The sequence below is a fragment of the Crocuta crocuta genome, unplaced genomic scaffold (genome assembly GCF_008692635.1).
Source record: "Crocuta crocuta isolate KB4526 unplaced genomic scaffold, BGI_CrCroc_1.0 scaffold186, whole genome shotgun sequence".
NCBI classification, from domain to species: domain Eukaryota; kingdom Metazoa; phylum Chordata; class Mammalia; order Carnivora; family Hyaenidae; genus Crocuta; species Crocuta crocuta.
In genome coordinates this window covers 7,571,392-7,588,251 of record NW_027551569.1, presented here as the reverse complement: position 1 = coordinate 7,588,251, position 16,860 = coordinate 7,571,392, and the positions used below count along the sequence as shown (strand labels likewise).

At 38.9% G+C, this 16,860-nt stretch overlaps 1 protein-coding gene across 6 annotated transcripts in view; it reads left to right on the top strand.

Moving 5' to 3' along the window:
• The window catches only part of ZNF410 (zinc finger protein 410), a 50,473-nt gene that overhangs the window by 30,725 nt on the left and 2,888 nt on the right, over positions 1–16,860 (top strand). For 3 of the 6 annotated variants that reach the window (XM_077750605.1, XM_077750602.1, XM_077750603.1), the window contains 7 exons: positions 2,779–2,929; positions 3,530–3,711; positions 8,289–8,378; positions 11,142–11,267; positions 12,010–12,150; positions 13,605–13,732; positions 14,133–14,400. In XM_077750605.1, the coding sequence (XP_077606731.1) occupies positions 2,779–2,929; positions 3,530–3,711; positions 8,289–8,378; positions 11,142–11,267; positions 12,010–12,150; positions 13,605–13,732; positions 14,133–14,189 (875 nt within the window). In that variant the 3' untranslated portion in view covers positions 14,190–14,400. Of the gene's footprint in view, positions 1–2,778; positions 2,930–3,529; positions 3,712–8,288; positions 8,379–11,141; positions 11,268–12,009; positions 12,151–12,447; positions 12,653–13,604; positions 13,733–14,132; positions 14,401–16,860 lie in introns of those variants that run through there. The other 3 variants (XM_077750606.1, XM_077750604.1, XR_013331725.1) reach the window with 2 other exon arrangements.

Below are 16,860 nucleotides of genomic sequence, written 5' to 3'. Positions count from 1 at the left end.
CATGGGGCTCAAACTCACGAAACCATGAGATCATGATCTGACCCAAAACTAAGAGTCTGACGCTTAACTGACTGAGCCACCCAGGTGCCCATACACATGGATGCGTTTTATTTTATTTTTCAATTTTTTAAAAATATAATTTATTGTCAGATTGGTTTCCATACAACACCCAGTGTACACATGCATTTTAAGTCATGAAATATATTAATTTAATATTGCTTTTTACTCACTACATATAATAAAATGATTTTATTCAGTATTTAAATGGATTTTTAACATAAAAATCTTTGTTGTTACTAAAGCCACTTTAAGGGTCCTGTAACAGTTTTTAGAGCACATTTTCACTTCCATCTAAGTTGACTGAAATACACATATTTCAATTTTTAAATTTCAATATTTAAATTTTGTATATGATGCAGTATATCAGGGGTTAGTAAAGGGCCAAATAACCAACCATAGTGTAAATAAAGTTTTATTGGACCACAGGCAGCATGCATTCAAATTGTCTATGGCTGCTACAGTAGCAACATTAAGTAGTTGTGACAGAGACCATCTTGTCCTCACAGCTGAAAATATTTACTCTCTGGTCCTTCACAGAAAAAATTTACTGAGCCATGTTATCTATGATACTGTCACTGGGAATGTTATCCTAAATGTAAAGGCCTTTCTCACATAACTGGGATATTTAAAGTGTTTACAGTGTTATCTGACACGCTTAGTATGAAATGTTAAATTTCTTGGTCTTACTGTTTCTTTGTCTTACTCTTTTTTGGTGGGGGGAACCACTTCATCAGAGGATTTCTATCCAAAACTAAAATAAACAGATATATAAATAAATACATAAATAAATAAATATCCAGAATTATCATTGGCTGACATCCTTTTAAGCTTATCCATCTTCTGCAAACAATGCTTTAGTGTTTTTAAGGGAGTAGTTTTATAAAGACTCAAATACAAGGCAACTCACTATTTTTTGAGCAATTTTTAAATTTCATGATTATATCAGTATTCTCACTGTATCTACAACATTGAATGCACAAAGCCCCAAATGTCACTGGTTTACATTTTTATATTAGCATGGGATTTCCACAGACCTTTCATTATACATTAATTACCTGGAGCTCTGGAGTTGGTGGGAAATTTCCTGTTGTAAGAAATTTTAAAATTTACCTATGTGCAGGTATTTTTCAATTAAATTTAAAAAAATATGTGGGACAATATTTAAAAAAAAAGTTAATATTAACTAGTGAAAGGCATCTTAGTTGAAATGTACAGCAAGGGGAATGTTGGACAGGAAGAGAATAAGATTAATAGACGGGATGGAAACTTTGATCAATTGTCAGGTTCCAGGAAATGTGATGGGTACGATATTTATTATCCTTATTCTTGACTTTTGAGAGGGAAATTTGGAAATATAAATCTTATTCCTGAGGTATGTATAGTAGAAAAATAAACTCCATATGCTTACAGCATAATTAAGTGGTTGTGAGTACTTTCTCTGTTGATGTCCAGCTATATCTTGAAGAAAATGAAAGAAAAGAAATACCACCCATGAATCTGGGGTTTATATAAAGTTTTAATTAACTGATTTCCTTTAAATTTAAGGGAGGTGCTGCACTATGTGCTCCTTTTCTCCTCTGCTTTTATTCTATTGAACAAAAAACTTCAGTAGATGTTATCTCTAGCTTTTTAAAATGTGGTTAGAAATTTTAGTCAGCTGAGTTTTTGCATTCTTTTTTTTTTTTTAAGATTTTAGTTATTTCTAGGAGAGAGAGAGAGAGAGAGAGCGTGAGCAGGGGAGGGTCAGAGAGAGAGGGAGTCACAGACTGAAACAGGCTCCAGGCTCTGAGCTGGCAGCACGGAGCCCGACGCGGGGCTCGAACCCACGAACCGCGGGATCATGACCTAAGCGAAAGTCGGACGCTTAACCGACTAAGCCACCCAGGCGCCCCTGAGTTTTTGCATTCTTAAAGATTTTATAACTAAAGAGAGGTAGCATAGGAAATTGGAAGGTTATTCATATTCTCTAAAATGCTAGAAACAGGGGCGCCTGTGTGGCTCAGTTAGTTAAGCGTCTGACTTCGGCTTAGGTCATGATCTCACGGTTCATGGGTCTGAGCCCCACATCGGGCTCTGTGCTGACAGCCAGCTCAGAGCCCGGAGCCTGTTTCAGATTCTGTATCTCCCTCTCTCTCTGATCCTCCCCTGTTCACGCTGTCTCTCTCTCTCTCTCTCTCAGAAATAAATAAAACATTTAAAAAAATTTAAAATGCTTTCTAGCCAAATTGACCTCAGAAGATAGAAACCTAAGAATGATCATTTACAAAAGAAATCACAACCTTAAGTTCACAACTAAGCTAGAATGGCTGCTCCTCCTAAAGTAAATACAAGTTTTGTAATACCTAGAACTTGAAGTCGTCTTTAGCAACCACCTCCGGGTGTTGAATCTGCTTCCCTATTTGTGTAATGCGAAATACGTTTAACTCTCCTGTTTTGATGTGAAGCCATGTAGACATTTCTTACATTTGCCAGAGAGGCCTAGTCTTGTGAAACAAAGCATGATGGCTTTTGATAATTCTCTGGATTAAGGAGATAGGAGGATAGGAACAAATTGCTCACTCACTTCTGTTGTTAAATGGATATGGAGAGAGTTAGGGAAGCTGAAGATAGATGCCTACTTGCTGATCATTAGGAGTAAAAGATAGGAGCTTTATTGTGTGAACCAAAATACCTCAGCAGGTTCCTTCTCTAGATTACAAATATGTGACTCTGTTACAGGGGAAAATGTCCACCTTGGTTCTGGAGATGGGCAGCCCAAAGATTCTGGGCCCCTTCCTCAAGTGGAAAAGAAACTCAAATGTACAGTTGAAGGCTGTGACCGGACATTTGTGTGGCCAGCTCACTTCAAGTACCATCTCAAAACTCATCGGTGAGCATATCTGAGGTTCCATACTTGGAGCTCAAGAACGTTGATGCTTCTGGAGGAGCTTGTCCCTCAATTGATAGATGAAAGGAAAATAAAGGCTCCAGCTTACTTGTGATTAAGATGTCTTTTGTTCTTTAATAGAATTGTCTCATTTACCTCATTCTTTACAAATATTTAGTAAGACATTTGGCACCTACATGTGCCAAAACATAAAACATAATTTCTTGGGAAACTTAAGAAAAAGTATATGTAAGTGTGGCCTCTACTCTCAAACCTGTGAAATCAGTATTCAACAAGTAAGGCATAGGCACCTGGCTGGCTTAGTGGGTAGAGCATGCAGCTCTTGATCTTGGGGTTGTAAGTTCAGGTGGCACATTGGGCGTAAGATTACTTGAAAAAAAAAAAATAGGAAGGCAGGCCTGGGCATCTGTAGTTCTAGCAAACTTCATATGCTTCTGATATACCTAGGTTTGGGAGTTACTGTCTGCTTTGAGAGGCAACAGGAGCTATGACTTGTCCTTTCTAACAAAGAGCATTTTCAGGTATTGTTGCTTATATGATTTGATTTTGTTGGTTTGTTTTTGTTTTGTTTTGTTTTTGCAGAAATGACCGCTCTTTCATCTGTCCAGCAGAAGGTTGTGGGAAAAGCTTCTATGTGTTGCAGAGGCTGAAGGTGCACATGAGGACTCATAATGGGGAGAAGCCCTTTATGTGCCCCGAGTCAAGCTGCGGTAAACAGTTCACTACAGCTGGAAATCTGAAGAACCACTTGCGCATCCATACAGGTGTGTGCAACCCCAACATTCCTGCAGGCAGTCTGCCACTTGGCCCAGGGTTTGCTTGCCCACCCTTAGGAAAGGCTCTGAGGTAGAAATGGAAATGAAGATCTAGGGTTATTGCTAGAACTCTAAAAGTGGAATTTTTTTTTCACATGCTTCATGGCACTTTTCATTTAATTCAGTCACATTTATTGACTTTTTACCTGTGTGTAAATAGACAGTGTTAATGTCTGCCTCTCGGAGCCTAAAGTCTTAGAAGGCATATAAGACCTTCTCTGATAACCGTGCTAGGATGAGATATGGACAAAATCAGTATTGCTAAATTTCTTCAAGTGTTACTTGGTTATAATTTTGGTCAGTAATATTTATTGAATCATACAGACCATACAGAGCCTCTTCTATCCACCAAATGGGGTAGGGTGGGGGGAAATACAAAAACTAATTTTAATCCCTGGCTTTGAGGAGTTTGCTTTGTTAAAGCCTTACAACATGAGAAGCAGAATGGAAAAGTGACTTGATCTGGGTCAAATAGTATGTTAATACCAAAGGAGCACAATGAAAATACCCTGACTCTCATTCCAAGAGTTCAAGGGTGACTTTCCAAGCCATTGGCCTAAAATGTGCTAAGTCTCTTGTCAGAGCTTAATCACTGAACCAAGACTGATCTCTTAGGATGTGTAACTTTTCTTCCCCACTCTTGCCACTTTCTTTGTCTCATCTTTATTCTTGCATTGCTAAAACAACAGCAGGTACACTTAAAGGGCACTAAAAAGTGAAACTTGTTCCAGGTATGTCCCTATGATTCCTGCTAGGGTGTCGTTACCACTGGGTATGTTTTAGGGAAGAATAGCTCTGTTCTCTGCTCTTTCTTGAGAGAATAAACTATACTTGCCCCAAGAAGCAGTTTGAATAAAAGAACAAGAAAAACATCCAGCCAAATAGATAAGGGAAGTAGAGTTCACCATACCTTATTGTTGAATTCATTAACTCCTTCATCCTTGTGCTGCTCCTCATCTTTGTAGATTTGATAAAACTGAACATCTTAAATGCTTTCTTTTACTTTGGGGAATGACTTTATTTTCTCTGTCCATTCTAGCTCTTTCTAGCTCTCCCTTGCTAATCTCCTAATTGTTCATCATTTTCAGAATTTCATGTTTCTCCCATTTCACTCAGTGGGCTCTCTGATTGCAGTCTCATGGCTCACCGTGATCATGTCTTCCTGGATGCCTCATGGATCTGAGTCACCGTAATTAATATAATAACAAAAGTTGGTGTTTATTGACACAACTTAGTATGGGTCAAGCACATATACATTATCCCATTTAATACCCAAGGATACTTTATACATTAGATACTGTATTTATTGATGAAGAAACAGGAGATTAGACAGTTAAATAACTTGCCCAACATTACACAGCCAGGAAAGGCAGAGTGGAGATTTGAATTCTGATCTGACTTCAAAGCTCTTATGAGGATTTAGATTTCAAATGCTGACAACTCAAAGTATCTCAAATGTCAGGGGCGCCTGGGTGGCTTAGTCGGTTAAGCGTCTGACTTTCGCTTAAGTCATGATCTCGCGGTTTGTGGGTTCGAGCCCCGCGCCGGGCTCTGTGCTGACTGCCAGATCAGAGCCTGGAGCCTGTTTCAATCTGTGACTCCCTCTCTCTCTGACCCTCCCCTGCTCACGCTGTCTCTCTCTCTCTCCTAGAAATAAATAAAAAACATTAAAAAAAAAACTAAAAAAAAAAAGTATCTCAAATGTCAAAACTGAACCACAGACCTTTATTAGTAGTAACAACAGTAATTAAAGCTCCCAATTTCAGTGGCTTACCATGAGGGCTGACTGTGTGCCAGACACTATGCTGAAGATATTTAACTTGTGTCTCAGTTCTCAAAATACTCTTTTGAGATTGTATTGTGTTAATTTTATAGATAAAAAGCTGTTTCTCAGAGAGGTGAGCTAACTTCCCCATACTGATAAGTGGTGGTATCAAGATTTGAACTCAACGTTAATGGACTTGTGCTCTTAATCATTGGGCAGCAATCCTCTTCTTCTGTGTCCTTTCCTTTCAGCAAAAATCACCATTCTCTCAGTTTCCAAATATGAAAGCCATCTCACCTAAGCCAGCTCGTTGCAGTGATTCATGCCACTAGATTCTAGTGACTCTTGTTCTAAGGCTTTAATAACGTATATTATTCATTTATTTGGCAACTTTTTGAGTGACTAGCATTTTGGGGTAGGTGTGAAGGCATAAACGTGTTTTCAGAAAAGTTACAGACCATTCACTGGAAGGTCACAAACATTAAACTGGGACAGTCTGAAAGAACAATGTGATCTAGAGCAGTGCTGTCCCCTTCTTACAGGCCCAGATCCCCTGTTGTCACCGTGTCAGCTTTACTTGCTGGGTAGGGAAACACACTCTTCCTGGGTTTCTCCTTTACTCTCACACTGCTGCCACACTGACAACACTGCTGACACCAGATGTGTGAGGATATTTCCCCACACCAAACAATTCTCTGCAACACCAGTTGGGTGTCCTACAATTTAACTTAATTCTAACACTGTCTGCCTGTTGATAGCATCAGACCCCACAGATCAAGGGCTCAGTTCCACAAGATTTTGCACATACTCCTTCAGATGGCAGTTGCAAGTAGTAGGTTCTCAGGTTGCTCACAACTTTGGTCTCACTTGGCTACAAATCAGAAGTTCCCATGATCCTCCTTTGGATTCAGTTATTTGTTAGAACAGCTCACAGAACTCAGGGAAACACTTATTTCCATCTACTAGTTTATTGTATAATAAAGGATATGCTGTAAGATACAGAAGAATAGCCAGACAAAGAGATATTTAGGGCAAGATCTGGAAAGGTCCGAAGCATAGGAATTTCTACCCCCATGGAGTTGGAGTGTGCCTCCCTCCTGGCGTGTAATTGTGTTCACCAACCATAAAGCTTCTGGACCCTGTACTTCAGGGATTTTTATAGAGGCTTCTCCATGTGGGCATTATCAATTATTAATTTCCATGTCCAGCCCCTCCTCCCTCTCTGGAGAATGGGGGATGGGGCTGAAAGTCTCAAGCTTCTAATCATGGCTTGGTCTTTCTGGTGAGCAGCCCTCATCTAGGAGCTCACCAAGAGTCACTCACTAGAATAAAAGATATTACTCTCACCTAGGAAATTCCAAGGGATTTCGGAGTTCTGTGTCAGGATCCAGAGGCAGAGACCAATATTTCTTATTATTTTCCACTTACTATTTTCTGAACTTGTCCTGGGCACTCTTAGTTTCAAGGCTGTGCTCACATTGTTCTTTGTGCTTGAAATTCCCTTTCTTCCTTGTCATCTTTTAAGATCTGCTTAAACTCAGCTTCTTTATTTATTTTTTTAAATTTAAACTCAGCTTCTTTAAAAAAAAAAATTACCACAATTAGAATTCCTCCCTTTTCTAAATACTTAAGTACTTTTTTGTACAGGAATTTATGTTAAAGTTATTTATGAATACATTTATCTCACACTAGTCTGTGACTGTCAGATAGGACTGCATCTCTGATTTTTTTTCACTTTTTATTTTGAAATAATTATAGACTCATGAGTAGTTGTGAAAATAGTACAAAGAGGGGTGCCTGGGTGGCTCAGTCGGTTAAGTGTCCGACTTCAGCTCAGGTCATGATCTCACGGTACGTCGGTTCAAGACCCATGCCAGGCTGTGTGCTGATAACTCAGAGCCTGGAGCCTGCTTCAGATTCTGTGTGTGTTTCTCTCTCTCTGCTCCTCCCCTGCTCAAGCTGTCTCTCTCTCAAAAATAAATAAACATTAAAAAAATTTTTTTAAATAAGATAAAATAGTACAAAGAGTTCTGTTGTGTGCTTCACCCAGCTTCCCCAAAACATGACATCTTATGTAGCCACAGTACAATATCAAAACCAGAAAGTTAACAGTACTTTCAGTCTACAGACCTTAATTAGTTTTTACCAGGCATCTTTGATTTTTAAAATAACAAAGTAATACTGTAGACAATGAAACTTACATAAAGGCACAAAGAAGAAAGTAAATCATCCATAATACCACTGTCAGGATGTAACTACTTTTAGCATATTGTTACAAGTTTTCTTTGTTTGCCTGAACATCTGTTTTTATTTGCTTTATAGAATAGGACTATGCAATACTTATTTTGTAACCTGTAAAAATGCACTTTTTAGTGGATTTAGAAACTGAATCATAAAGAGAATTGATAGAAGGTAAAAATTCTGACAGCATATATGGTGTTGATCTTGATACCCTCAAAAGGGTTGGGATTACTGAAGAAGGTAGGTCATTGTAGCTGGGGGTCAGCCCTTAAGCCAGGTGGGAGAAGGAAGTATGATGCTCAGAGGTAGCCACTCTAAAGAAGAGGGCAGGGCTATCTGGTGGGCTGTCTGCTAGGAGATCATTGAGAGAAGACGCTTGATCAATAACCCAATTGAAATTATATAGCATGAATTCAAGAAATCAGATCATGTCATTGGAAACACAATAAGAGTAATGGGAAAAGAAAGTAATAGATAGTTCATCAGAAGACTGAATCTTTAACTCATTTTCTGTCTCTAGGAGAGAAGCCTTTCCTTTGTGAAGCCCAAGGATGTGGCCGTTCCTTTGCTGAGTATTCTAGCCTCCGAAAACATTTGGTGGTTCATTCAGGTACTTGAACTCTGGCCATTCATAGATTTCAGGGAAGGTGGAGAACCAAAAGTGTAAATGCATGGGAGGGGTATGGTATAAAGAAATCTAAAGGGGCGCCTGGGTTGCTCAGTTAGTTAAGCTCTGACTCTTGATTTCCGCTCAGGTCATGGTCTCATGGTTTGTGAGATTGAGCCCTGCTTCAGGCTTCATGTGCTGACCACGTGGAACCTGCTTGCAATTCTCTCCCTCTCTCTCCGTGTCCCTCCCCTACTCCCACACACACACATGTGCGTGGTGGCTCTCACAATAAATAAACTTAAAAAAAAAAAAAAGAAATCCAGAAACAAACTGTTCAACATAAAGTTTACTCCTCCTCATGACAGAATTAGAAATCCTGGCTCTTAATAATTGCATTCAAAGGGTTGTATAATCAAGGGGGGAATCTAATTATTCTTATTTTCAGCTTAGCCATTGACTGAATTGATTTCTAATCCAGAACTTTTCTGAAGAAATTTATTTGCAAATTTATTTCGCACTGTGCTGGGTGCTTTATAAGTTCCATCAGGTATTGACCATGGAGGTCATTCAGAGCAGAGACTTCCCAAGGAGGAAGTGAACTCAAAGTAGAAAGAGGTTCTAGAACAGAATCAAGTAATTATTCAAATCACTAGCCACGAGAAGTACAGGGAAGCCAAAACGATGAGGACAGCAAAGTAGGTCAGTGGGAGCGAGGTAGTTGAAGAGGTGTAATCAATCAAGGACATGAATTTCAGAGCTGAGCCTGTAGGGATGGAGCAGTTTTTTATATGAAGAAAAGTTCTAAGCAGAGGTGGCAAACTGATAACCTGTGGTTTAGATGTAGACTTCCACGGATGTTTTGCTTGGCTTATAGAGTGTTTTTATTTTATTTAATTTTATTCTATAAAATTATGTCAAACATACATAAGAGTAAATAAAGACGTTTTCTTATGTAAATATAATACTATTATCATACCTTTCTTAGTGTTATCTCATTCCCAGTCCGTGTTTAGTTTTTCTTCACTTTTCTCAAAAATGTCTTTTAAAGTTGATTTAAATCAGGATCCAACAAAGTTTCATTATTGTACTGAGCAAGTCTTCTTTAAATCTGTCTGTACTTACTTTTTTTCCTTTCATGCCATAGACTTATTGGAGTCTTATTGGAGTTAGTTGGGTTTTATAGAATGTCCCATATTCTGGATTTGTTGGTTTGCTTCCTTTTCATGTCATTTAACGTGTTTCCCTAGATTTCCTATAAAAGGAAGTAAGCCCTAAAAGCCTCAAAGGTTCAAAGATTTAGCATGAATATGTTCTAGATGGTTGTATGTGTTTCATTTTTTATCATATCAGGAGGCACACAATGCTTGGTTATCAGAATTCATCAATGGGTTCAGGTGGTAACACCATGATGTTCACACTTTAAATTTCCCTGGCAACCTTTTGCTTTATGGTTTCATCTCTGAATGATGCCTGAATTGGTTATTTCATTACGATTATAGAATAGTAGGTTTCTGATTCTATCATTCTGTTCACATCAGCTGGAATTCTTTGTATAAAAGGTCTCTTCTGTCTTCCATTAAGGCTATGTGGTCATTTGTACAGGAAATGAGGATGAATGTGTCATCTTTTTCTTGTAATTTCTTTTGATTATGAGTTTTCAAAATAAGAAATTGGTACTCTTGTTTCTTCTACTAGTGTCAGATAACTGCCTTTCTTTCTCACTAGTATTAGTTTGAATTCATGGGTTTCTGTTTAGTCACTGTATGTCGATCCATTTTAGTTCTTTTTTAACAGCTTTTTTTAAGACTTTATTTTTAAGTAATTTCTACACCCATCATGGGTCTTGAACTCACAATCCTGAGATCAAGAGTTGCACGTGCCACTGAGCCAGCCAGGTACCCATCAGCTGCTTTTTTGATGTATAATGCCTATACCTTAACATTCATTCATCCATTGTAAGCATACAAATCAGTGATTTTTAGAAAGTATATAGAATTATACAGTCATTACCACAATCCAGTTTTAGAACACTTCTGTCACACCAGAAAGTTCCTTTTTGTGCCCTGGTTGTCAGTCCCTGCTTCCACCCCCAGATCCAGGCAAACGCTGGTTAGCTTTCTGTCCCTATAGATTTGCCATTTCTGGAAGTTTTGTGGCCATTTCACCTACTTTTGCCACAGGCTCATCCCCTGTAGCCACGTGTTTCTGACCCCAGCTCTAAGTGTGGTTGTCTGAGTAGGTGAAAGGCAGACTGAGAATTTTGGACTCGAGGACACAGAGGGTAGTTCAGATCGCCGTGCAGAAGAGCCATGTTGTAAACATTAAAGACGGAGAGTGGTGGCCGGAAGTGGGATAAGGGGCCATTATGAATGCAGGGTTGGGATCCTTGAGGATGGAAAATATTCTGGAGGTTCATGGAAGACTGTATCTGGAAAGGGAAGGAAGTATTCTACATGGCTGCTGTGACCTCATACCAGAGGTTGTGAAGGCAACAGTACAGTGGGTATGGGAAGGAGAGGGGCTGTGAGCAGTGAGTGTGCCAAGCCCTCCTGGTGAACAACTCTTCTTGCCTTCCTTGATACACTGAAAGTTTGGAGGCTGGGGGCCTCTGAGGCGAGGTGGAGAATGGGAGAAGGAAAAGCCTCTTATGTTTAGTTTAACATTCTCTGGGCTTCTCTATCCATGTATTGAGTCTGTTCTCTTGCTGTCAGAAATGTACCCTGTCTTTTTGGCTACCCTGTCTTAACCTGGTCTCTGTTTCAGGAGAGAAGCCCCATCAGTGTCAAGTCTGTGGGAAGACCTTCTCTCAGAGTGGAAGTAGGAATGTGCACATGAGAAAGCATCATTTGCAGCTAGGAGCAGCTGGGAGTCAAGAGCAGGAGCAAACTGGTGAGAAGAGAGGGTGTAGTGGAGGGCTAGATCTTCTGGGTACAAAAAGCCAAATAACTGGCCTGTCTGGTTATTTGGAAATTTTCAGATTCTATGTTGGGGGGAAAGACCTGGTCTCACTGGATGGACTAGAGATTTACAATGTAGCTGTACAATAAAATCTAAAAGCTTTTAAAATGTATATAGTTTTATTGCTTGTCTACCCTTCATTCCCAAATAAAACAAAACAATTCAACCTGATAAGTGAGATTATTTGGAAATAAGATCCCAGAATCTGTAGTTTTTAAGTTTCCCTAGTGAGTATGATGGTAACTAGTGCTGATCCATGAACCAGCATTTGAGTATTCCTGTGATAAAGATTTCTATAAGACAAAGTTTTAGGCATTTTTTATATATCAGTCATGACTCCCTTTTCACCCTAACTTAAATTTGGTAACTCATTTTTATTATTTTTTCCATGTGTTATTTTAATCAATTATTTCATTCCAAATACTCCTTTCCAAGGATGCATCCATCCCATTTCACATATTTAATTCTCCACATGCTGATCACAGGCAAGGATATTTATCTACAAGGCTCCACCCTTCCCTTCTAGGTTTATTCTTGCTTCCCAAAAGTAGATAGCATCCAAGATACAGGTTAATTCCACTTTTGAAAGAAAATGTCAGCTTCCCATGAAGGGAAATGGGACCAGGCATAGCCGTGACCGCTGCGTGTCTCTCACATCCTATTCTCTGTGCAGCTGAGCCACTAATGGGCAGTAGTTTGCTTGAAGAGGCTTCAGTAACCAGTAAAAACCTGGTGCCTATGAATTCCCAGCCCAGCCTTGGTGGAGAGTCCTTGAACCTACCAAATACCAATTCTATCCTAGGAGTTGATGATGGTAAGACTTTCAACTCTGCTTTATTTGGGGAAAATGGGCTGCAGCTAGGGACTAAGGAATGGGGTTGTCTCCAAAATGGAGGTTTTAATTAATTTCGTTTCTTGTGAGTAGCTGTGGTATGATTGAGTAGCATTTGTATTCTTTGTCTCTAGGATGGATAAGTGAATCTGTTTTTAAAAAATTTCTTTTTTGTTGAACAGATGATGTAACAAAAGAATAACAAGAAAAAATTTTAAGAAGAAAATTATCCATAATCCTAGCATCCTAGCCCAACTATTTCTATCTTTCCTATTGCAGTTTTGGAAGAACTTAACTTTTAAAACATTTAAACAGAACATAACCAGGTTTTACAGAGGAGATATAAAGCAATTTCTCCATATCTTCAAAAGCCATATCTTCTGGAGAAAAGAAAGGGCTCTCTAGGAAACAGTTGCTCCTCTCTGGTATAGAAATTTCACCCAAGTTACACAGGCCAGGCCCTCTTCTCTGAAAAACTTAACAGGTGAGGTCAGCATGCATTTATTCAGTGCCTACTGTGTGCCTGGCACCATGGGAAAGATAAAAGTAGAAAGCAGGGACTCTAAAATGTAGCTGAAAAGTCAAAACTTACATATGGGAGACAACAGTGAACAGAAGATAGCATATAAGCAAATGTTAAGTTGCACGGTACAACCTGGAAGAGCAGTATATATTGAAAGCCCCCTAGAAGAAACTTTTAATTTATTAGAGAGCTAAGTAGTTTATGTATAAACTGTTTCCAGAAGATTTTTATGGCGATCTCACTGATAAAGTCCGAGATCGTGTGTTTTAGTTTCTCATATCCCACTCAGTTTTGTGTATAAGTGACCATGTTTGTGTAACTTGTGTGTGGAGTCTACATGGGCCAGAGTGTGCTTCCACAGCAAGCCTCCTTGGTTTCTCAAATGGTACTAGTGGTTAACCAAAGTGTGAGACACAGAAATTGCATGGAACTACTTTGCCATGCTTAAGGAAGAAAGTCTCAAGGGAGGAAGGGACACGGAGTACAGGAACTTTGAAACCAGACCTAAGTTCTTGACTTGCTCATATTACACTGTTTCTGTCACTGGTGGCTGCTTTAAGGGTTGGCTCTGGTCCCCTGATTTGCCTTGTAAGCAGATTTTGCCCTGTTTCAATGCACAAAAGCTATATTACTTTTATATAGTTAACAATGCAAAAGCTATATTACTCTAAATTGGTATATTGCAAAATGGTCAACTCTTAAAATAGGATTTCTTGCCTTACCTTCTCATCCCCCTTTTGTAATACTTTCTAAATTCACTGGTAATGATTATCAGACAGGAATTAATTTGGAAGAAATAAGGAATATGAGTTTTTCAGGGAACAGTTTTTAGTGTTCTTAATGAGAGGCTTGATAATGCAGGTAGGTATAACTGTGGATTCAGTTTTCACTGAAACATTTTCTGCTGTTTCAGAGGTGCTTGCTGAAGGATCCCCACGTCCCCTGTCTTCAGTGCCTGATGTGACACATCACTTGGTGACCATGCAGTCAGGGAGGCAGTCATATGAGGTTTCTGTCTTAACTGCCGTAAATCCACAGGAGGTAAATCTATCTCTTGCCCTTACTTTGTTTCTGTAGAGACTAATATGGACAGTGGTTGGAGACCTAGTTTAGAAGATCTGAAAATTACTCCAGTTTCCCTTTCCTGGAAACTTTGACTAGAAGATCTTCCTTTAAACTAAGCAGAGACCAGCTTTGAAAGAAACTTGATTGTTAGAGTCTCTTGGATTGGGAGATTGGTCACTCACAGCTGGGTCTCTCAGCTTTAATTTCTTTTATATACATACCTTACTGAATGATATCTCCTCCTACTGTTCTCTGCCTATGACATAAGGATGCTGCTTTTATTTTATAAGGAAAATAATATCTTGGGACAAAGTGGTCCTTGTGCAAAAAAAGTAGCAACAAAATTATTGACAGTAATCATTGTTTATTTTGTTAGGGTCATATGTCTGGGAGGTACCAGGCTGAACCAACTGGACATACAGCAGCAAGTTAACTTGCATGTGGAATGAGAATCATCGTCTAAAGCAGAGAAAGGTTTAGGTTGATTCTAAGCATTCCCATCTCTATGGTCTTGACTCTAACCCAGAAAACAGAATTAAAACTTGTCAGGCTTCCAGAATCTTAGGATATTTTATTGGTCTTTTGTCTTGGGAGTAGATGACTTCATCATGAGCTCATTTGATATGTATAAACTTTTGCCAAAACCTGTGTATCCTGGATGCTTTTGTATTACAGTATCTCTTACAGTGCTTTCCCATCTTTTCCCCCGTCCTTTCATTTTAACCTGATGCCACAGCTGTTGCAGTATTCAAATGACTACATCCTATATTGAATATTCTTGATTATTCTGTAAGATTCCTGGGGATTCCCAGGATCACAGGGCTTTGGACATGTATGTTAATACTTTTGCTGGGACCTTTCCTTGTATTCATCATCATGACCCATTGTCTGAGTCCTGCTTGTATTATATTGAAAGGTTTTTTTGCTATTGGTATCGTTGGTTTTTCCTAATTCACTTTCTCCTTGCTACTGCTTTGGAACATGTCTCCCCTTTGAAGACTTCCTTTGTTATTTCCCCTCTTCATTTATGTGTTTTTAAATTTTTATTATAGAAGTTTTCAAAAAGTATAGTGAGAGTATCATACTCACGTACCTATCACCCAACTTCAACAGTTAACTTTCTACTATTCTTATTTTATCTCTTCCTACCTACATTTTGTTGCTCCTGTTCTGTTTGTGCTGAGTATTTAAAAAAATTTTTAAACATTTATTTCTTTATTTTTGAGATACAGAGCACGAGTCGGGGAGGGGCAGAGAGAGAAGGAAACAGAGAATCCAAAGCAGGATCTAGGCTCTGTTTGAGCTGTCAGCACGTGAGAGCTGGGGCTCAAACCCATCAGCTGTGAGATCATGACCTGAGCCAAAGTTGGACGCTTAACTGAGCTACCCAGGTGCCTCTGTGCTGGAGTATTTAAAAGCAGATCACAGACATACCATTTCATTTGTAGATATTTCAGTATATACCTCTAACAGATAAGTTTTTATCATAGCTGTAATATCTTTACCATACCCAACAAAATTAACAATTTATTGATATCCTCAAATAATAAGTCTATATTCCTTTTTTTCTCATAGTGTCTTTTAATTAGGATTTAAACAAGTCCCATTCATTCCATTTGGTTAATAATTCTCTTAATTCTCTTTATCTCTAATAGTCTCCCCCTCCTCCCCCCTGCCTTTTTTTTCAGGATGGCTATTTAAGGAATTGGGTTATTTGTCCTATAGAATTTCCTGCATTCTGGTTTTGGCTGATTGACTCCTTTTGTTGCTGAATCTTTCTCTATCCACAGGTTTCTAAAAACTGGTAGTTAAGAGCTTAGATTCATGTTTGGTTTTTTTCCTCCTCCTTGGCTAGAGTATTCCACAGGTGGTACTCTTTGTTTCTGTTACAGCTCACAGGAAACAATAATATTCAGTTGTCCTCTTACTAAGCTTAATGATTGACCAGTGGGTTACATAAAAATTTTGGCAAACATCACTGATCATGGCCTAGATCAGTTATTTTTTTTTAAGGCTTGCAAAATGGTGATATCTTAATTCCCTTTTTCTTTCTGCTTTTATTAACTGTGATCCTTCTTTCAAAGAAAAACTTTCATCAACTACTGGGTTGCTTTGAAATAGTTCAGAAAAATCATCTCTTTTTTACTTACTAGAAACTGTCATTCTGACAAGCCAATCCACAGCACTCAGCCTTTTCCTTTTTTATATTCGAAACCTTGGAGCTTTTTTCTCTCCTGTATTTTTAAATACCTTTTTTTAATGAATCATTCCAAGTTTCCTCAAATAAATGCCAGATGTATAAAAACTTAGTCAATAGGCACCTGGGTGACTTAGTTGGTTGAGCGTCTGACTCTTGATTTCAGCTCAGGTCATGATCCCAGGGTCATGGGATCGAGCCCCACGTTGGTCTCATATTGGGCTCAAGTTGGGCTCTGTACTGAGCATGGAGTTCTTCCTCTCTTCCCCTGCCCCCCTTTTCCCCACTTGGGTGTGCTTTCGCTCTCTCTGAAATAAAAACAAAAAACAACCAAAAAAATTAACAAAAAAACTTAGTTAAAAGATGCTACATACCTAATGTGTGCAAGCCCCTCTGCTGGGTACTAGTTATACAATAGTAAACAAAGTACAATCTCTGCCTTTTATAACTGTGCAAATGGTGCCCCTGGAGTTGTGCTGTACAGAGAGCATGGGAAGGGTGACAGATCAATAAACTGGCAATTTTTATATGGTGTAGAAAGTGCTCGTCGTGGGGGTAGTCAAGGAATAAGATTTAGAGTTTGAGAACTGAGGGATGAATAGCAGTTATCTTGATGGGTAAGTGGGAGGGATTGGGAGAAGATAACAGGCATAAATGTGGCAATGTGTAAAAGGGTGGAAGGTGAGAGGGAGCAGGACACAAAACTATGGAATCACAAGGGTTGAGTAGGATGGGATGTAGAATGGAGAGATGGGCTGGAATGAGACATGAGAGCAGAAAAGATAAGCTAGTTTCTCTCTTGAAGCACCTAAAAGGACATGATTTTATCCCAGGGGCAATGGGGAGCCACTGCTTGGTTTTAAGGCACGTATAACATGGTCAGATTTGTGTATGTGAAAAGTCCAGC